The 23,265-nt window shown below is 38.2% G+C and overlaps 1 protein-coding gene across 1 annotated transcript in view; it reads left to right on the plus strand.

The window, feature by feature from the left end:
• The window catches only part of LOC308191832 (uncharacterized protein), a 563,294-nt gene that overhangs the window by 358,899 nt on the left and 181,130 nt on the right, over positions 1-23,265 (plus strand). Inside the window, exons 16-19 of the mRNA XM_080584694.1 lie at positions 11,468-11,544; positions 14,980-15,073; positions 16,178-16,329; positions 17,851-18,231. Of these exons, the coding sequence (XP_080440820.1) occupies positions 18,182-18,231 (50 nt within the window). The 5' untranslated portion in view covers positions 11,468-11,544; positions 14,980-15,073; positions 16,178-16,329; positions 17,851-18,181. The remainder of the gene's footprint in view (positions 1-11,467; positions 11,545-14,979; positions 15,074-16,177; positions 16,330-17,850; positions 18,232-23,265) is intronic.

Here is a 23,265-nt window from a genome sequence, read left to right on the forward strand (position 1 = left end):
TCCTTGGAGGAAGGCAACAGTCAGGTAGACAGGATCCACTGTAGCAAGAATTGGAGCTTCAAGCTGATCTCACTGCACTTGTTGACCTGTGCCCAAATGGTAGCAATCCTATGTGCTTCTTGGTATTTGTGCACTAAACACACAGAATGATGCAGGAAGCCCTGCTCCTCTGCACTGCTGAGATGGAAAATCCCGAGGACATATAAATATTTTTATTAGTATGTCAGTAGCAGTCAGCTGTGCGTGTATAAGTTATTTTAGGTTAAGTCTTTCTGCTCAAGTGAAATGGTGTCCCCCAAGTGCATGGACATTTCTGTCAGTAATGAAGATACATGTTTGTTTGGTTCTTGAGATATTCATTCTTGGTTCCCTTTCTGTCATTAGAGGAAATGAGAAAATGAGCTTCTATTTAATGACGTTTTCCCATTCTTGATTATAAAAGAGGAAGATTGTAATAAGTTTAACAAGTAAATCACAAGTCAGATTTTAAAACTTTATTCCAGCGATGCCACCTGGTTTTGAGGAAAGCATAGAGTTGCCTGATTGGAAATGTTGCTTTGGAAGTGAAAGTAAAAACCTGACATTTGATATGATGAGTATTAATCTTCTTGTAATCAGGATTTCCAGTGAAGCCCATGACTAGAATTGTTCTGTAAAGCTTTATTCCTCCAAAAGGACGTATCCGTGTGGGATCACCAGTGTACTGCACACTCATACTGGACTAAAGTATGAAATCACAACCTCACAATGTCATTCCCATTGCAGAAGGATCATGTGTAAGCAGGAACGTCCAGACCATATTTCTTATGCTTAAGTAAGCCTGGGACTGCTATGTCTGAAAACTCATGCGTGGGTTTAGTAGCCCTGCATATACAATAGAGAGGATTCAGCTGAGGATATGAACTGAAACATATCACCTGCTCTATTTATGTGTCTCAGTGCTGTGCACTTAAAAATGGGGAGGGGAAAATGACTTTTTTTTTTTTTTAAAATATGTTGAGGTTTAAGTAAAGAAGTAAAAATTCCACGTAAATAAAACAGAATCATCAATCTATTCAGACTGGAGAACAGTTTGGTGTTAAAATACAGCTCATACTCTAATGAGGCTAATGTGCAGGGAGCAGTTAATGAGTATTAGGTCTGGCAAGCACCATAGGTTTACCCAGTGCAACTAAAACTTTAATAGGGGAATCATCCTGGAAGGTAAATTGTGGGAATGCCGTCATTTTCCAGTGTAATTTTAAATGTATTCAAAGTAATTACATTGTACTGCACAACTAGAGATGCGAAGAGATGGACTCTGCTCAGTTAAGGGTCTGAACTGGGTCTGAACCTGGGCTGGAGGGTAAAATTCGAAGTACTTGTAACTGATAACATAAAGGATCTACAACTAGAGCCTCTCTAGGGCTTGTTCAAAGCTTCTCCAAAATATAAACTTTTCTGGACTAGCACCTAAGTGGGACCAAAATTTAATGGGAACACGTTTGTAACCCCAAGCCAGAATATGACTCCCAGCGTGGAAATGCTGAGGAATGAGGGAGAGGCAGTTTTAAGTCTGGTTTAGATTCATTGTAATCCTGATTTATACTTCTCATCTCTAAGGGCATTTGAACGGGGAAAATAGCTTTCTCTATGGTTTAGATGGTTGAAGGACTATGTTACGTAAGACCTTCACACATTGGCATGGCTATGAACCAGTCAGAGTTTCAAAACCCTGATGTTCCCTGTGAGAGCGATCAGAAAGGCCTGTAAGAAAGTGTTCATAGAGGAAGAAGAAATATTTTGTAGGACTGTGTCAAAAAGCATCCTGTAGACTTAGCTATAATTGTGTGGCAGCTCTGGGCTGCAGGCTTTCATAACTAGGGCATTTTGCAACATAATTTTTTCAGGAAACACAGTTTGCAGCAAATAAGTCACCGACTTTTTGGGCCTAATATATGTAATTTAATCCTATTAAATTTGTTTTCCTCATTTACAGCAGCACCACCAGCAAGCAAAACAGTGATTCTGTGCCATTAGAGTTTCCCAGATGCAGTCTGTGCCAGAGACTACACAGACACTGCCATTAAGACTCTCTGAGAGACTGCTCTGAGCAGCAGAAAATGTGCTACATTTTCTGGACGTCCTCATAAGGCTGAATGTGAAATGAGACTTATTGTTTGAAAGCAAAGCATGCATATAATGAGCCAATAATATTAGATATCAGATGTGATACTGACTCTTTCAAAACATATCACATGCTTTTACCCACTTTTGCATTTAATACTATAGAACATTTGTTCTGCTATTCCCTTCCTTTGGGTTGGATCACAGGTTTGTTATTAAATGGAAACAAACAGAGCTTTTTAATCTGCATCATTTAGAAGACTCCTTCCTGAGAAGTCCTCACTTTTATTTTCATTTCAACAACTACATCTTTATGGTCTACAGTGTACAATATAAATTAAATTCTGTGCTACCTAGAATATACATTTTCCCTTCAAGTATTTTTTTTTGGATCACACAGGTAATTTTGTTTTTGTGGGGATGTTGATGCAGACTTTGAGTCAAACTTGCATTAAAAGCCCCAGCCTGTCTGAAAGGCTTTATTTTTTTTGCCTCTTTTTAAATTTTTGAAATTTTTTTTTTCAGGTTGTTGGAAGGCTTTGAAATGTATTTTGAAAGACCCAGGAAAGACTTTGAATTTGAAATCAAACCTTCTTTTATTTTATTTTATTATTTAATTTTAATTTTATTTTATTTTATTTTATTTTATTATTTTATTTTAATTTTATTTTATTTTTGAATTAGCCCCACTGTAATAGGCGGTGAATTACAGAAAGTTCTAAGCTTCATTTTGGAGGTGTTTTTATCTCAGTAGTGTTTCAGCTACCACAGGGGTTACCTTTTTATCTGTGTCTGAATTTAAGCGTGCATGAGGGGCCATTGTTAAGAACTAGGGGGGAGGCAATCTACTACAGATAGGTCAGTGAAGTATTTTTGGCTGTGGCTGGTTTCTTTATTTTCTTTGTTGCAGAGGCGTGCTCACAGTGGATTAGCTTCTCCATCTATAGCAATGGTGGCTCCAAATGTCTGAAAATAGTTTGGTTTGGATATCTGAAAGGGGGCAATGCCTTTGCTGGCCTGACCCTCTTGCTTAAGATACAATATCTCACATGAAGGATTTTTATTGTGGCAAACTCTGTCACTTTTAAGGGATGCCAGAAAATGATCTGAAAATACAAACCTGCAGAAGAAAAGGTTTTTATCTTGAGATGAAATTTGGACACTTTGTAACGATCACTCCTCATGTCCTCAGTCCAATGGCTTGAGACTCATCTAAAATGCTTGGCGTTTCTAGCCTGGCTTTTAGAGGCAGACTGCTCTATACCAGTTACCAGGCAAAGCTTATTTTGAGCATCTTAATTAAAATTACAAAAGAAAAGATATAGAAGAGATACTGGCTCTGCTACAGTATTTATTTTCCCTGTTGTGTCTCCTTGCATAGTGTAATGCCTGCTTCAGTGGTACTACTTAGCATAACTGCTTTCTTAGTAGTTTTTACGGTTAAAGAGATTCAAAAGAATGACAGTGGTAAGTGCTCCTCAACTTCACGTGGGATTATGAGGTGAGAAAGGCCTCCAATTTGAGAGCTCAGTGTGCCTGCATGCATTTCCCTACTAGAATTGCCATATTTGCTGGAATAAAAGCCTTCAAGGGAAAAGTCCAAGAGGGAAAAATTGCACTTCAATTATTAGAGTGTAGTGTAGTTATTTATCTAATAGGTCATCATTTCTATAGAGATGTAAGCCTCCAAGAGGAAAAGAAATAGTTGTGGGTACTCAAACAGAGAGGCACAGCAGGAGCACAGAGCATAAAGTCTGGACCAATCCCTCCTCTTGGACTGTTCCCCCCTCTCTGGGGAGTGTCTGTCCTACTTTCCCTGGATGCAGCCGCTTAGATCAGTACAAAGCAGATTTGACATTGGCACTAGAAGTGAGTGAATCAGGGACGAACCAGTTTGCATCGCTCCCATGCCACACACTGTGCCACAACATAGATGCCAACCCTGAAGTCAGGACTGATGGGAAGCGCAAAGGAAAGAAGCCTTCCCGCTGCAAATATCGATCCTTTGTTTAACTATATGGAAGGTAGATCCTGGGCAGTGCTTAGCCACTTATCAAGCGTGGGGTGAGTTTTTGTGTATGGAAAACATCTTCAAATGATTTAGGAAAGGAAATAATTTAAAAAGAAAAAAAAATGAGTTCTTGGGTAATTCACAAATGATAAAAAAAGGCTAAGAGCTCTGAAAACTTCCTCCGTTTCTTCCTCATAGTTTGCCAGCTCAAACAATGGCCATTAAACAAGCTTGTGCAACTTGCAGTAATGCACTAGCAAGTTATGCCATTTGGATGTCCCAGTACTGGGACTTGTTGTTTGTTTGGATACAGCTCACTTACTGTTTGCGGTTGTGCTGGTAGTTCTTGATAAATGAGAAATAAGAACTTAAAGTTTGCATATTCATACAACTGCCATCTGATCTCTCTCCTCTACAGGGTGCATAGGAAGTTAGCGTAATGAAAATGTCTATGAAGGAACTGTGCTTTGAAAGCAGAGATATGCTTTCATACTAAAAGGCCATATGGTTGGACTGAAAACTAGAAAGGTTTACATTGGTATCAGCCTTTTGATTCCTTCAGACCAAACACTTGAATTAAAACCTATTTTTTAGAATAAATGTGAAAGAGAATGGAAGTTACAGATATTAGCATTCCATTATCAATCTTATTTCAAACTTGTCCTTACCAGTTTACAAACAGAAAACTGGAGCCTCAGCTGGTGAATATCAGCATACCTCTATGGACTTCAGTTTGAACTGTACTGACACTTTCAATAGATTTGGTTTAAAGAAAAAAAAATATGGATTTATTTTCCCTACATCAAACATGATCTCTGTTGCTTTCAGACTATCATCCAGTTCACAGATTATTATTTTTTTCTTAGTGCAGGATAGCTTCAATGTTTATATAATGGAAATGCTCCACAGCAGTGCTGTGGATGATATCACTGTTATTTCTAAAATAAATTTTCTTTACCTGAAAGAAATGAGAACAAGTGAATTTACTGCTTGTATACCTTTGGGGAAAAGTGGAAACAAAAAATATACTGCATGAATGATTTCATTGAATATTTTTACAGTGTTTTAAAAAAACTATTTTTAAATTGTTTAAATAATAAATAGAAAATAGAACATAAATGGAGCTTATTTATCTAACCACTGTATCTTAAAAAATGGTGAATGTTGCCAATACTCTTAGTTCATTATGATTATGTTATATATGCGTATGTCTGCAGTTCTCCAAGTATGAGAAATATGCTTCTGTTTCATATTTGCTTTTTGTCAGCTATTCTTCACCACCATAAGTGCTCACTAGGAATATATTTCAACATCTCCAGCCAATAAGTTTCGTGAAAAGACTTTGCCTTTGGTGTGCATTAAACACAGCATAGACATCCAGTCAAAAGAGGTGATCCTTCTGCTATAGTTAGTGTTGGTGCGGCCTCTCCCTCTCCTCTCCCCTCCTCTCCTCTCATCTTAGATGTTTCTGCACATGGGCAAACATGAAACAAAAATATTTAAGCTTGGTTTCTCCAATTCTCTCACAGTTAATCAATGAAATTTGCTTAGTATATGCTAGGGGCTTAGTCCTCAGATAATACATTTGGATTATAATTGAAGATTGTCATGAATGTTCTGAAAATTGAGAAATCTTTACATGTTGCTGTGTGTGTATTTAAGGCGGAGGCTAAGTTAATCAAATACTATTTTCATAGAGAAATAGATGCTACAGTTGCTGAAAATTTAAAGCAACATATTTGGTGCCCAAATAATTTCTTTTTTCACTAAGCTAAGAATGATTGCTTGTTGTTAATGATCTGTGAAAGACTTTTATATTTTAGTGTCACTTTATATGACAGAATTTGATACTGTTCTGTGGACTCTAAAAAAAAAAAAGAAGAAAACAGCAATTATGAAAAGGCTCCCCTTTTTCCTATTTAATAATGTATTTTTCTTTCATGTGTGAAAGTAAACCTGTGTAAGAAAAAAGTGTCTACTACTTATAACTTACCTCCTGTGTCTGTTGTAAACATTCAAAAAACAAATAAGTACCTTATGCTTTTATAATTTTAAAGATGAGTTAATATAATTCCTGTTGCTGGATATGAAGAACTCTAAAGTGAGCAATATAATTTACTGAAGAAGTGCAAAAAAGACAAGTGAGAGGAAGACAATTACTGGAGTGTTTTCTCTATGGACCTGTAGTATTTTGAATACATAGTAAAACAGTAGCTTTAACCAGAAGCGCAGGTAAAAATGCCACCGTAAGATAAAAATTATAATCACCTGGTGTTGAAAAATAGTGTCAACACTCTTTCAAATGTAAAATATAAATGCCGAAACTTCTTACTTGCTGCTTATCAATACATGCATTTATAAGCAATCTTGAAACACTGCAGCTTCAGAAAAGAATCAATGAAGTAGCAATACTGCTACTAGACATGAGGTATCTGATTTTAGCCTGATTAAAATAATTAATATCTGATAGAAATACATGGTCATTAATAGAAATAAGAGCAGTCCTGAATTAAATCTTAAGAGAAAAACTCCTCAGAACTTCATGGAAGTTTGAAGGTGAAATTGGAAGCCAGGTATGTTGCTATCTCTACTTATGGTCATCTGGATACAAATGCACAGCAAAAGCCTTTTAAATGGAATATAAAGTGCAAAGTATTATCAAAGCTGAGTGTTTCATGACCCAATATATGCAGTTTGTCTTCTGTCATGCAAGTGAGTTCTGAGTTTCATGATTCTGGTCATCCAAGAGCAGTATAGATAAAAGTGATTTAGGATTTCAGGCACATTCCTGAAGTGGTGAAAGAACGAAAAGGGGAGACAGTACACAAGAAGGAGATTAAGAAAGAATGTTTTATGCACTTGCATATAAGATAGCATAGAAATAATGATAATGATAAAATACTTCTCCAAGACATCCAATTTTGAAATAATTCCAATGCCTTTGGGGGAATAAAAAGAAAAAGAAGCTCAAACCAGGCAAATCTAAAAGCAGCAAGCTATAGGATTTGTTAAATGAATATTCTAGCTCAAGGGGGTGTGGTGGTTTTACCCTGCTGGGCAATTGAACTCTGCCCTAGCCATTCTCTCACTCCCCCTCCTCAAAAGAAGAGGGGGAGAAAACACGATGGAAAAAGGGCTCAAGGGTTCAGATGATGACAGATAACTAACAATAACTGTTACAGGCAGAACATACTTGACATAGGGAAATTAATATAATTTATTGCCTATTTGTAATGGACTAGAGCAGTGAGAAACTCAAAGCAAACTAAAAACACCTTCCCTCCATCCACTCTCTTCTACCTCCTCCCCCTGAGCGGCGCAGGGGAACTTGGAATGGGGGCTGCGGTCAGTCCCTAATGCTTTGTCTCTGCCCCTGCTCCCGAGGAGCAGATCTTGTGTGGGTTTTCCCCAGGCAGCAGCTCTTCAGGAACTATTCCTACATGTCTCCGTACCACGGGGTCCATCCATCAGGAGCAAGCTGCTCCAGCACGGGTCCCCCACGGGCGGCAGCTCTCCCCAGACCCCATAGGCTTCAGCTCCGGCCCGGGGCCTGCTCCTGCGGGGGCTCTCCATGGGCCGCAGCCTCCTCCAGGCCACATCCACCTGCTCCACCGGGGGCTCCTCCACGTGCTGCAGCGTGGAGATGTGCTCCATGTGGGACCCATGGGCTGCAGGGGGACAGCCTGCTCCACCTCTGCATGGGCCTCTGGGCAGGCCTGTGGGCTTCTCCACAGGCTGCAGGGAAACTGCTGCTGCATGCCTGGAGCACCTCCTGCCCTCCTTCTGCACTGTCCTTGGGGCGTGCAGGGCTGTTTCTCACCCAGCTGCTGTTGTGCGTCAGTCTTTTTTCCCTTCCTTTTCTTAAATCTGCTCTCCCAGAGGCCCAACCAACGTCACTCAGTGGCTCGGCTCTGGCCAGCAGCCGGTCCCTTTTGGATCCTGCTGGAGCTGGCTCTGATCTGACATGGGGCAGCTGATGGGCTCTGCTCACAGAGGTACCCTGCAGCCCCCCTTCTAGCAAACCCTTGCCACGTTAAAATCAATACTGGGGGAATGAAGTGTTTAGAGAAAGGAAATATCAAGTGAATAAAAATTTAAAATGTTTTGCCTTATGCAGAAAAGACATAGTGGGGACAATAGCTGGGGTTACTCGGCAGTGCTTTCCTGCTGTTCTAGAACAGGTACAGAAAATAGATCAGGAATTTGGGTTATTGATAAGGCTTGCAAGAAAGGCTTTGAACTGCTTAGAGATTTTAACTGCACAGCTATTGACTTTGAGGGTGGTGTAAAACTTTGGAAGGGATCTTCTTTTTCTTTTTCTTTCTTTTTTCTTTTTTTTTTTTTTTTGAAACACAGAGGTATCTTTTATATGCAATGTGCTAGAGAGTGACACAATCTGTTTTGGCCCTAACCTAAGTAAATGAGCCTACTGTGACAGACAGTGCCAGAACTGTCGCTGTCTAGGGTTTTCAGCTTCAGATGTCATTATATTCGACATTGTCATGCAAGCACATTTTTGAGGAACAGCACAAGAATGAATTTTGCCTTCAGGAGAGCTGACTGAGTAAATGTGAAATGCCCTAGGGATTTCTCATTGGAATTCAGTAATGTTTTGGAAGTAAATACAGAAATAGAGCTGGTTTTAAAAATAGAGCAATAGGTAGGTCTGAAAGAATGTTAATATATATATATATATATATTATCAGAGAAAACACAACTATATCTAATTGACCAGAATTTGAAATAGAGTAGACCAGAATTTGAAATAGAGTAGTCAGAGTATACATAACTAAAGATTTGATGGGTTTTATGTTAAAAACCAAACATATAAAGTAACTTTAAAAAAGATATATGACTAATAAGTAAGACATTGTACTGAAACAGTAAGTTGACAATGTAAAGATTAATTAAGATGGTATTTGAATTTACTCTAAGCCTTAGTTAGTAAAGCTACTCTTCTGCACTTCAAGAATCTAGATCATTGTTTATGAGTCTATTGGTTAATATGAATAAAAACTTATTTCTGCCAGTGTGTTTACAGAAGATTGAAGTAATATCTGATCAACTATAAAGTGAATTTGAAAACAAGCATTTTAAAGAAGGTAGATTTCTTTAAGTAGTCTTTGCTTTCTGCCTTTATGTGAAGCAAGCACAGCAGAAGTTTACTTTGGATAGTCAAAGAGAAAAGAAAATGGTTGGCTATGTGAAGGCTGCATGTCCCAAAGCAGCTTTCCAAGTTCAGAAAATGTAGATTTTTATTTTCTTAACACATTCTGTAAAAAAATGAGTAATCATAGAATCATATATGTTGGAAAAGACCTTCAAAATCGTCAAGTCCAACCATCAACCTGACCTACTGAGTGCCATCACTAAACCATGTTCCTTTGTGCCACATCCACACATCTCATAAATACCTCCAGGCATGGGAACTCCAACACTTCCCCGGGCAGCCCATTCCAATGCTTGACCACCCTCTCTATGAAGACTTTCTTTCTGATATCCAATCTGAACCTCCTCTGGCACAACTTGAGATGACCTGAATTGGTTGATTCCAGGAATGCTCATGCACAGAATCAGAGAGCTAGGTTGTCAAAATGTGCACAAACCCACTTATTTTCCTCAAGAGTTTATGAGATTGAACTATTTAGGCTGATTGGCTTTGGCCTTGATTGCCCCCCCCCCCCTTTTTTTTTTTTTTTGTAATTATACTTGAAAATAGATTGGTTTTTCAGGAAGCTGATAGTATGTAGCATTATCTAGGAGCTATACGAAGCTGAAAATTGCTCTGTCAAATTGTTGTAGAATACTCAGTAATACGTTTGTCTTCCATTGGTTCATTTTGAGTACTGGAGAAAAATAACCTGGGAAGGAAGGGAGGAATCAGCAGACAAGTGATATTGAAAGGCAGCTCCATATACAGTATATTGGTGAACTGATTTTGAGAATTTCTGGGAAGGGCAGTGAAGATGATCAAAGCTGTGGAAACATTTCTGAACAAGGAATGATTAAGTAGGTTAGGACTGTTGCTTGTACAAGAGAGAACTGAGGCAGAAGTCACAGCAGTATATAAAGATCAGGATTGCCAGGGAGAAGAAGGGTTGTGGTTGCTTGTTCTTCTCCCAGTATAAGAACTAAACGGTATTAAACGGTCACATACTCAAAGCAAGAGAAGATGCTTCTTTATGCAGTATGTATCGGAGCTGGGGAATCCCAGACACAGGATGCTGAAGTGTCACTGCTATATGCTAGCCTCTTTAGAAAATACTGCTTCCATGATAGATCAATTTTGAGAAGATATTCTTATCTCTTTGAGGAGATATTAAAAATCATTACAATATTACTGACCACATACAGATCTGATTTTCAAAACATATTAAGGAATTTGAATCTGTGATTAACTACAAAGAGTAATGCTGGCAAGAAAATGGATTTGTTGGCCTACCAAATTTTTGAAATTTCCAAAATGACTGTCTTCATCAAAAAAGATGAAGTTTTTCTGATTTATTTTTTTATTTTTTATTTTTTATTCTGAGGTGTAATAAATCAAAGAAGTTGGTATTTTGGGGGAGAAGCAAGGAAAAATAATCACGTGTAAAATAATGGGCCTATCTCAGTAAATGTTTTAGAGACTGTCTTTCCATGGTGGATTTTGGGTTTAGGTAGTCTGTTTTCTAAAGAGGAAATTGGTCTTCAAAATGTCCCTGAATATCTTTGTGTGTGAAAAGACCTCTAAAGATAAACAGGATTCACAGAATCACAGACACACAGAATGTTAGGAATTGGAAGGGACCTTGAAAGATCATCTAGTCTAATCCCCAAGCCATTGGTAGGAATACCTTCCACTAGACCAAGTTGCTCAAAGCGCCATCCAACCTGGCCTTGAACACTTCCAGGGATTATTGAAATGCTTTGTTCAGTTGAGGCCTACCTTTAAGACATGTTGAATAGATGGCATGGCAAATTGTCATCAGATGTGGAGAAAATAATTGTATTTTTTTTTTGTCCATTTTAACAAGTGGATTCAAATGCTAACGCTTTTTGCTCAATGAGCACTTAAGAATTACTGCAATATATGTAGCATTGCTACTCCACTCTGTGTAATAATCCCCATTGTCTGTAATCTGAATCCCAGTATATGAACATGATAAATAATTCAGAACTGTTAGTTTGCCAACTAAAGCTGCTTCTTAGATAGCTGGAGAGGGTTGTTTTGTGCAGGTATGATCTGAATCAACAACCAGGGACATTTGATTGTGCTAAAATGCCTGGGAACAATAGCTATGAAGAAAGAGGCATTTCTTAAACAATAAAGAGAGTGATCTGATTTTTTTTGTTTTGTTTTGTTTTTAGGTGGATGGAAGATGAAAATGCAACCACGTTTGTAACATTAAGGCTGGGTGCAGGCAACATAGAGAATATTAAATGAGGTAGGAGTAAAAATTAAGGAGTATGGAAAGGATTTAGTCTCAAAGATATTTGTTCAATGATTGCCTCTGTCAGGCCACTATGCAGGTAAATGGAGGAAAAAAAAAAGAAGAATGCAAGGTTAGAGCAAGAAGAATGATAATGGGGTTAATCCTTGCTGATATCAACTGGCAGAGATCCACTGACATCAGTGGGGCTGGCAGCTTGTATCAGTTCTGTAAGTACTGGGTCATAGCCAGCCCTTCAAAAGCAAGGTTAGACATATTAGGATTTTTCCTGTTTTATTACAGAGGCATGTAAATTTGGCTTTAAAAATAGGGCAATAGAGTTACCATGTTTTTAAATACTAAAAATCAGCTTTTAATATAAACTTCCTATAGAACACTCCTTTGCTAGCTCTTGTTTCCTTGAGAGGTTATTTAATACAATTAACCTGAATGAGGGCATTTTTGTAAGTAATTAATAATTAGTTGCAAGTTTTTGGTTGTGTTGCAGTATGCATTGATCGTGTATTGATCCCATTGAGGAGTCCAGTAGAATTTCAACACACAGGCTATTCTAGGGGAAATCAAATAGTTCATGCTCTCTGTGCAGATATCTGGATTATTTGAACATCTTGGAGAATGGAAGAGGGAGCATGAAAAGAGACAGAAGAGATAGTTCTTCTTGTACAGGCTGAAGGCCCTCAGAGGAATTTTGAGAATGAACTTTTAAAGTGTATTTCTGCTTCCCTCATATGTGTCAACGTCAAATAGTGCAAAGCATCTTCTTGCTGGGGTCAGTGTTTTAGCTTACAGAAAATGCAGTAAGTGGCTGATTAGACGGATCCCATGTCTACCTCATGCACATTTACCTAATTGCCACAAATTTTATACACTGCTCATGATTTGTGAGATAAATGGAGACAGAGATCAGAGATCTTATGGCACCATGCAAGTTTGGATTTCATTATGCAAACATAAAAAAAAATCTAGTGCTCAGTCTTTTGATTATTTCTTGCACAGGCAGTGTTTCATAATCAAGATCTTGTTTTTATGACAGTCTCAGTAGAAAATCAGCAAAGGAACTGTTTCCATACCTCTGAATCATTGTCTGTATGGTTTTCTGCCATGAAGTCAACCTACTGTCTTTTGAAACCTCCTCCTCTCCTCTCCCCACAGTTGCATTTCAGGGAGACTTCCTCTTGTATCTTCAGTGAAGTATCCCAAGCAATGAAAGAGGCTTTGTTCATACATCTTCTTCAAGTGAAATGTATTTAACTACCGACACTTTAGATTAAGGATAAAGTCCAAACAGAGTCAGAAATTAAGATCTGATTGGAAATCTCAGAGTCTACAAAACCAGGTTAAATGAAAGTTGAAGAGGTTCTGATCTTACATTATTGTATAATGGCTTAGATTCATTTCCTCAGCTCAGCAGTTTTAATTACATAGGAAAGAATACGCACTTACACCCAAGAAGGTAATTGCTAATGTAACAAGCCAATTACTTGCAAACTTTTGGAACAATGAACTGTTAAATAAAGAATGTGGTAAAAGTGGGCTGTTACAGATGGCTTAGAGCTGGGCTTTCATTCCCAGATTAGCCCTGTGGCATTGAAAAGATTTTGCTCAAAGATGATTGAAAACATTTCCAGATGCTCAGCTATAATACTCTTGTAGTTTAGAAGAGCTTCAACGTGTGTATAGCCCCCAGATTTGACATTACTTCTGTACTAGCAGCAATCACTATCTTTCTATCCTGTGTATATTCATGATTTGTAGAAGAGGAGAAATAAGACACAGAGCAGCTTTGAAGAGCAAGTGAGTTATTTGGTGTATGCATGTGCACAGTTAAAGGACATAAGCCCCATGAACCAGCAATGTGCCCTTGTGGCCAAGAAGGCCAGTCGTATCCTGGTGTGCATTAGGAATAGTGTTGCCAGCAGGTCGAGGGAGGTGTTCCTGCCCCTCTACTCAGCCCTGGTGAGGCCACCTCTGGAGCACTGTGTCCAGTTCTGGTCTCCCCAGTACGAGAGGGACATGGAGCTATTGGAACGAGTCCAGTGGAGGGCTATGAAGATGATTAGGGGACTGCAGAATCTCACTTATGAGGAAAAGTTGAGAGAGATAGGCCTACTTAGCTTGGATAAGAAAAGGTTGAGAGGGCATCTGATCAATGTTTATAAATATTTTAAGGAAGGGTGTCAAGGTGATGGGGCCAGATTCTTCAGTGGTGCCCAGAAATAGAATAAGAAGCAATGGGAACAAAATGAAACATGTGAGGTTCCATCTGAATATGAGGAAAAACTATTGTAAGGGTGACAGAGCAGTGGAACAGGTTGCCCAAAGAGGTAGTGGAATCTCCTTCTCTGGATATATTCAAAACCCATCCAGACATGATCCTGTGCAATGTGCTCTATGTGACCCTGCTTGAGCTGGGGGGGTGGACTAATTATCTCCAGAGGTCCCTTCCAACCTCAATCTTTCTGTGATTCTCACATATATGTGATTAATGCAGTGAATGAACATTTCATTGCTCCTCAGTCACAGTCTGTAGCTTGTTGTCCATCTGTTAAAGCTGCCTGTTGTCTGTCTGTAGGAGTCTGAATGCACCCCTGAGTTAATGACCAGTGTCCTTTGGCACAGTAAATGGTTGATGCCTTGAGAATTTGTTGAGTTGCTGGGATCAGTCGCTGCCACTGAGAAAGTTTAGATGTTCATTTATTCCATTTTGTCTTCAAACTCTCTGGTTCCTTGCCTATTGTGCTGAGTTTGACTTTTTTTGTGCATTGCCTATTGATGATCTACTGAAGCAATCCCTTGAACATCTGGATTTCAAGACTGCTGCTTATCTTGGGTTTTATTTTTCCATTTGCTTTTAAGAAAAGCAGGAAAGCTTTTTAAGGAACACACACACACACACACACACACACACAAAAAAAGAGAAGCAAATGTGAAAGCAGAGTACCCTTGGCCAGGTTTCGGACTACATTTTTCCCTATGCATGTTAATACAATGTGATAGCACAAACTACATGTAATCTAGTTTATTTCCTATAAGGCTCTTAAGATAGAAATCTGATAACTATAAATATATAGACATCTAACATTTTTCCTTGCTATAAATAAGAGTTTTGTAATAAAGACCAGCACTGTTTCTGACAAACTGTAGAAGGCTTGTGAATGCTAGGTAAATACTTGTTCCTCCTTCTAACCATTTCACAGGCTTATGACTCAGAAAAAAATATTCACAAACTTTATTTTCAGCCTGAATTATGTTAAAAAAAAAAAACAAACAAAACACACACACACAAAAAGCCAGCACTACTAACGTGCTCAGGACTTTGATAGGCAAACTGTCCAGCTTACACTGACATAATATGCCATTTTCAGTAACTTCAGCATTATTTTAATAACAAATGAGAAGTAATGAGATTACTGGTGGTTTGTTCACTAGTTTTTGTGAGAGCCATTGCCATCTAACCTGGACAGCTATTTTGAAGAAGAGATGAAGCAGAAAAAAATGTACCAGAAGAACCTGGGAAGGTCAGGTAGGTGGGGAGAGGATTTGCCTGCGGCCCTGAGCAGAACCCTGTGTCCATTTCTCCCTGTCTCTTAAGTAACCACCTTCTGCCTGGTGGCAAGAGGGTAGGGGATCCTTTGTATCTTGTGTTGTGGCTGTCTGACGCCTCTGTCCCATGGATGGTTGAGTACAACTACACCGGTCAATCTCCTTCTCACTCTCTGCAGTTCCTCATGAGTGATTTACAGCTGCGGTTTGAACAGACCATTTGGGCTGACAGTACCAAGGCCCTCCCTGCCCACCATGCTCCCTAAGGCTGCCTTCCACAGGTGTGGGGGTGGCCACCTCTGCTCCTGGCCCCCACACCTCCTCAGCCACTCTCAAGAGAGCTGCCAGTTCCTGGTGGGTCTTTGCTGCCCCAGGGTTTCCCCAGTGTGGTGAGGAAAGGACACTAGGCCGCAATCCCTTGCTCCGAGCCAGCACAGGAGATGGTTGCCTCAGCAAGGGATATGTATGTGCTAATAACTAAGACTCATTGTTGAAAAGTCAAAAATGGAAAGCAAAATTAGAAAGGAAAATTTGTGGGAGAAATGAAAGAGGATTCTTTTAAGACAAAAAAATAAAAGTAGACTGTAGGGCTCCAGTTACTATGAATGACTTAAGCAGGTAGACAACACAAAAGGGTGAAAAGGAGGAGAGAATGAAGAGAAGAAAAGAAAATGTAGGTTATACGGTCCTTTAAATGATATTACAAAAGCTTTCACAGGTATTTGGATTTCAAATAGAATTAAAATGCACTAAATTACTTCAGTTTTAATGAGGAAAATTAAAACTTTTTTTTTTTTTAATATGAGTATAGATTCAGACTATCTGTGATCTTTGTAGTCATATTTCTAATGTAGTTGTTCATTATTTGGCTGGTGATGAAATGCAAGTTTTCTTCACTTCGTTCTTTCTCTGAGGTATGCACAAAGGTTGGAATTAATTTAATGGAGAAAACTCAGTTAGATGGCAGCTAGTCAGAATGTTAAGAAAGTAGATTTAAAGTAAGTCAAACTTTTTTTTTTTTTTGATAAAACACTAGTTGCATGTACTGTGCACATTTTAAAGTGCTACATCATCTTTTGAGCAGGGACTGCAATATTTGAGATTATCTTGACTTCGCTAAAGTACTACACGTTTGACAACTGTCAACAGGACTATATTTAGAGGGCCAATACTTCATGTAGTGGTTTAGCAGCCAGCGTTCCAGTGAAGGAGCATTTCTTAAAGGCTCTTCACTCAGTAAGTAAATGCATGAAGCCCTGATCTGTCACCTGTTCTGCATGTAATGAAAATGTTAATTGTTCTCTTAGATGAATATATTCTCTTCTCCTATAAAAATGAAAAGTTGTCCAAAAAATAGCAAGCATGCTAAGCATCCTGTAGAGGCAGAATCTCTTACGTAGATACAATATGAAGTACTGTATATACACAGTATATAGTCAATTGTTTTGTGTTATTTAAGTAACTGAACTGAGAGCCACTCTAGAAGGGAAGATACTGGAAACTAATTTTGCTCATTGCAGTAACTGACTAAAGAGGCTGTTCTTGGAATTCTGCCCCGGTATCTGATGTCACAAAGAAAATTCAGTATTATGCCTTAAGGTTGTTTTTTGTTTCTTGGTTTGCTATTTAATCTTGGAAGAATTTTATATAATACTCTCAGTTGTCTATAATTTAATTATTTTACATTTGGAGCCTCCGCTCAAATGCTGTGTTTTCCTTGAAAATGAGTACTTAGTTCGGAACTCTACTGTTCTTGCAGCTCCTCCATCCTGGATGAAACCTGAATTTCTAAAGCCACCTGATCACAATTTGCTGCTATATTCCCTTTTAACAATGCTTTTGCAATTTGGTTGACCTCACTTTTTGAATCTGCTACATACCCAGCACTTCTTTTGTTCTGTTGCTGAATCATGCTTTGAGAGAGGATAAGCTTTGTGGATTTTTTTTTTTTTGATTTAATATCAGAGAAGGAGATGGTAGGGATCCATTGTTGTTGTTATGTGTGGTTCGAGTCTGAGTGCTTCATTACCATAGCCTGTGAAATCCATAAGAATCATCTATCCCTCAAGGTATGGGTTTTGTCTCAAAGATGAGGTTTTACCTGAGCCAGACTTCAAATTGATTAAGAACAAGGTGGTTTAAGACTTCTTTGTACACATGACTGATGGATTTTTGTAGTCTCTAGATATGATTTAAATCTATGCATACAGAGGTAATGGTTCATACACAGATATATATATCTGCAGCTGTAGTATTTACTTTATGTAGTATTTCCTTTTTATGACTTTTTCAAGCTAAATTACTTGCCATAACTGACATAAATTAAATGTTCAAAACCTGCAGTTCAGTTTTCACTCCAGCAATTCAGTTTGTGAGTTTATATTCATGTGAACAGGAAGTAGTCACCCATCTGATGATCTGTCTCACAGCCTAAATCACAACCAGAAAGTATTTTATGCCTGAAAAAAATGATCTCTGCAACCTCTTCATGATGATTTCTTTTGACTCTATCAGTCCGCAACATGTAAGGGTAGTCTGTGTAATCATATTTCTACTCTTAAGTCATGTGGCAGTATTAGAAAATGATTATGCATAAGGAGAATAATGGCAATTATAACTTCAAGATAAAAATCTGCTTCTAATCTTTAGTTATAAAAATTTTGAAGTGTCATGGACAATCTTTTCATTTTTGTGCTGGTGTGACCTTGGCTGGCTGCCGTATTCAGTCAGCTTCTCTCTTGTTCCCCTTCTCAACAGAACAGGGGGAGAAACTAAGACAGAAAAATTTCTGGATGTAGATAAGGACAGGGAGATGAATTACCAGTTATCACCAAAGGCAAAACAGACTTGACTTGGGTAGGATTAATTTGCTTTATTACTAATTGAAAATAGAGTAGGATGGTGAGAAATAAAAACAAAACTAAACCCACCTTTCCCCAATTCTCCCATCTTTCTAGGCTTGATTTCACTCCTTTGCTTCTTCTACTGCCTCCTCCCTCCCATGCGGCACAGGAGATGGGGAGCAGGTGTTGCAGTCAGCCCATAAGAGTTCCTCTCTGCTGCTTCTTCCTCCAAACACTTTTCAGATATGTGCAAAGGACAGAAAAGTATTAAACCCATGCTCATGCAGCAGGAGAGGTGAGTGGAACGCATACAGAGCCATCTCCAGGCATTGCAGACCATTAATGATATGCTTGAAAGTTGACATTGTTAATTTAACTCCTCTAGAAATCATAGGCTGTTTTTTTCTAGTTAGTTCAGTGGAGGCTTTTATAAATCATGTTTTTAAATAATGCAATAATGCTAAATGTTTATAAAACACGCTCCAATAACATCATTTTAGGTTCTGTGTGTAGGTTTTACTCTAAGCACATACAAAGCATTCCAGCCATCATTATGCTCCAGTTAGAGAAAGTGTTTTTGCAAAAGCTATGTTGTTGTCTTTCATAGTGTTTGTTAATTTTCTGATGCTTTTTCTTTATATATACATATATATATATATATATGATTCTATTCTGTAAAAAAGAGTTCACAAATCTATGTTCCTGAACTATTAGTTTTCAGGAATGTTTTCCTTGCACCTCTATGGTCATCTATATGTGACATAAGTTAAGGCTGATAGCAATAAAAAGGTGGTACATTCATGACACTAGCAGCCAGCTTCTGAAGTCTTTGGCAAAGTCCTGTTAAAGTTGTAAGGATTTTACCCAGAGTACAGTTGTTGCTGTAAATTACAAATGCTGTTTTGCTGAGATAAACCGAGCACTTCTGAGCATGAAAATGTTGCTATTCATGGGTATGTGTTAGAAAAATGTTTACTGGTTTTATGGTTTACTACTTCTCTACAAAAGAAAGTTCATTTTCTGTAAGCTGGTCAGTTTGGAGTGAAAGACTGTCTGCTTTGATGCCACCTTCCTTTTTATCAGAATCATGCAATACTGCTGTGTGTGCCTTTTACTGTCGGGAGCTATGAACATTCCTAGAGACCTTTTTTGTCTTTATCTTTCACCACTCATGCATAAAATTTTAGGATATATTCTTCCTTTTGTACCTCTGCTTTAATTTTGATTGGGTGAAGTACTGTGTGAGGAGAAAGGAGAAAATTGCTAACTGAGATCTATGGAAGCCTATGGTATGCAATTAACTTCCTTTAAACATGTTGTAGTGTTACGTAATAGCCAGGAAAAATAGTTTCCCAGTATTATAAAACTGCGAAGCTGACTCATCTCTAATAATCTGTGCAAAAGTATTTAAGATGGGGTGTAAACTGTATTGGATTATCAATGTTGAGAAATACTAAACTGAATAATATTTTGTAAACCCCATTCTGAACGTTTGATACCCATACTTATTGTCTCTCAGAGGAAATGACAAGTATTATCTAAAAATTTCTCCTGTCTCCCCTTATGCTGACTTACTCTAACATCTCCAGGGAGTACTTGATCACCATGCACTGCAGCATATGGAAGTTGGTTTATAACCTGAAGAAATAAAATCAAGAGAGACAACCGCTTAACTTTAAATCCCGAAACTCACTGTAGCAACATTTACAAGTGTGAAAAGATTTTGATTTACAGTGTTTCATTTTAAATAGCAACAACAACAGTAGGAAAAGAGTAGTGCTAGCAGGAAAAGTGTGGGGGGCAGGAGGGTCTAGAAATGGAGGAAAAAAAAAAAGTGATTTTTGGAATACAGCTCTGATTAAAAATCTTCAACTACCTTAAAATTATTTATGTGATGAGTGTGTTGCTACTACGTTATACTTCCAGTTCAAGGAAACTCATAGACTTTTTAGAAGACAAGGATTGTTCATGTTTGTGCTTCAACATGCTGCCTCTATGATAGGAAGAGGGGTTTGTTTTCTTATAAGAACTTGTGATTGAATTATCCAGTCACATCCTTGACCCTTGAACAAAGCGTTTTGATAACTTTGACCCATATTCATGGCCAAACTTACCAAAATATGCAGGCAGAATCGAACCCGAATCCAAATCACTCTTATTTCTCCCTGACTGAGACTCCAGTATAGCATAGTATAGACCAAGAACACCAATGCTGCTTATTTAAAGGAAAAACTGTTCAAGAGTTGATGACCATAGTGACCCCCAGTGAAGATGTCTACAAACAGCAAGGCAAGTGGAGTTTATTCCTGAAAGACCCTGAGATCCTGTGTTTATATTTTGTAAATGTGGTATTCTAGGATTTCATGGCTTCCCGCTGCGGTTAATTGCCCAATCCCCAGACGGTGCTTTCTCTGTGTGAAAGACAGCCATTGCACATACTTATTCATGTGAGGACAGTTTTATAGAATATCTGACTGTGTGCTAGAACACCAGCTGTTGGTCTCCACTGAGGTGTGCAGCACTCATCTGTACTTAGTTTGATTACTTCTGTTGTACTTCAGATTCGTTAACTCTTCAGAAGCTCTACAGTTAATTGGCAGTCAAGTCACATAATTCCTTTTCTATTTTTCAGTCTTTGCAGTATACTTTAAGGCAAACAATCTTTTCTTGCTCAGACAGTCAGAATGTTTGGCTGCTGTTTTCAAAAACATTGTAAAATTAATGAATTGAGACTGATTTATGATAAGAAAAATGCCTTTTAATTTCTATTGCTATTACTGAAGGAAGACAAACTGTTTAGAAGGTGGAAATAACGGCATGCAATGCATTTAGGTTTCTTTAGCAGTTATGTAGTGCTGGATGAACAGAAATACTCTGGTGTTGACAAACAAGGCTTTGAATGGATCAGCTGATAAACTGCTGTGTTTGTGATATATTACCTACAGGTGCGGGTATATATGGTGACTGTTAGCTAGAACCCTGTAACACAGGGAACAGAGGCGCTTTCTTTGCAATGGATGAATTAAAAATGATTGACTCATACTGTAGATAGCTGCTGTCATTGCTGGGCTGTTGTTGTTGACTTTTGATGGTAAGCTATTCCTTGCAAGAGCATAAGGTCTGAAATAACTTCTACACCAACCAAAATAATTCTGTGCTTACTGAAAGAATTTGACTGTCTCCCATTTCTCAATGGTGAACGTAGAGGTATCATCATATTTCAGTAGCTATAAGCCTCTGTTTCATAATAGCAAGAAGAATTTACTGCAAAGGCTTCATTATTCAGAAGCCATAGTATATTCCTGCTGCTTGCAGCGTGCTTCCTGTTGTGAGTCACATTGGTATTATCATTTTGGCTAAGGAAGTAAACTTGTGATACTCTAATAGCTGGATCTTGCTACATTTTCACATAATACCACTGAATCTCAGTACTTTGGTTATATAAACACTTAGCTATCATGCAAACTCAAGGACTGTATTTTATGATCTTTGAATTTTCTTTGTTTCATGAGTATTATGTGGTATTTGATGTATCCGGTATCTGCGGGACATTTACTTATTAAATGTATTTGGGAAAGAAGTCTAACTGTAAAGCACAAAAGCACCTTGTCAATACCAGGGGCTGTTTTGACTTTCCTCTTAGAGATGGGAAACTATAAGGAGTGAATGGGTACCTGCAGGAGGAAAGCTGTAGATACCAGACACAGGCAGTAGCTTGTTGGCTTTTGTTCCCAACACTTCTGAAAGGTATGATGAAGAAGGCCATTGAGAAAGAAGGAAAGCTCCGTCTGTGATACTGGATGCTTCCTTTAATAGGCTTGAGTAAATGAAAAAAAGTTTAGGAACACAGAAAAGCTCCTGGGAGCTTATTTGATTTGATTGCTAAACCTTTTGAAGTGTGCTTATTGCTATAAGGAAGGAAATCTGGAAAAGGTCAAGTATGAATTAGGTGAGAAATACAAAAAGGAATTGCTTGAGATGGTCATTAAATAAGACAAAAATTAGATTCAGGAATAAATGGAACAGTATCACTGTAAAGGTGAAACGCCTCAGCATAAATCACTAAAGACAGTGAAACTAGAACAACTCTATCCAAGATGCATTGATTTTGTAGAGGTCCAATTCCAATCTGATGAAATCGATATTTTGCAAAAGCCTCATATCCCAGTCTACATGCCTTCTTGTGAAGACCTTGTAAAGACTAAAGGTCAGTCTATCTGTCTCTGTCTACTGTACTTACGTATTTCTAACACAACCATTACCATCATGTCTAGGAGTAGGAAAAATGATCAATATTATTGTCTCTGGTGTTGGGGAGTATCCAAAGCCCTGCTACATTAGGCTCTGAGTGACTGAAACAAAGATATATCCCTGCCCCTGGGAGCTCACAATCTAGCATTTGAGGCAATAAAATAGGAACAATTGAATAATCAGATGAGCAGGAAACAAAGGCATGGTAATGGCACCTCCCTGAAGATGCAGGAAGCATTCAACGCAGCTGCCAGAGGTGGCTGTAGTCTGGGCCTCCAAGGTATCAAGATGTTTATTTGAGATGGGACCCACCTCCTCTTTTCATGTAGCGGTGTCAGGGATTATCAGAGCAATTCTCTGGGACCTTTCTGATGCTCTGTTGCTTTTCTGCCTGCTTCGAATGGGGGAAGACTTTAAGTCCTGCTGTTCCCATGTGAATATTCACACTCTGAATCAATCCAAACATAAATCTCAGGTGTATTTCTTGGGATTTCATCTTATTTGTCCCACTTTTTTATTAAACTAAAAAGGCTACCAATATGAAGCAGGTAATAATTGCTCAGAAGGGGGCTCCGGGACTTTGAGAATGATTGCAGAAATAAAGGGTTAATACAAAAACAAACTGCTGAGCACATTACTGAGGTCTTTGTAATATTTGCCTTCTAAAATGTAGTTTTATGTGAGTAATGTTAGTATCAATATTAATATCTGCTGAGATGAACAAAACTAACAATGTAATAGGAAAAATAAATGTTAGCCTCCACAATAAAGTTTTCTGTGGAGAGTGTCAGAAAGCCTATGAAAATTTGCAAGGACTGATTCAAATCTCTGAATTTTAGACTGGTGTCACTGTTCTACCCAGTCTGTCATTGTTACTTCTTTTCTTTCTTTTCTTTTTTTATATGTTTTTTTATTTAACACAGTTGCAGTTAAATTCCTGCGGAGAAGAACATCTTTAGTTTGTGCCTGCATGAATGTGCATAGCTTATTTCAGTACTTAATTGTCTGATATCTTCAACAGAAGATACAATAACTGTATTTTTTAAGTACCTTTTTTCTTCTAATTGCAAATAAAATA

This window comes from Anser brachyrhynchus (genome assembly GCF_964034855.1).
Source record: "Anser brachyrhynchus genome assembly, chromosome: 3".
Taxonomy (NCBI): domain Eukaryota; kingdom Metazoa; phylum Chordata; class Aves; order Anseriformes; family Anatidae; genus Anser; species Anser brachyrhynchus.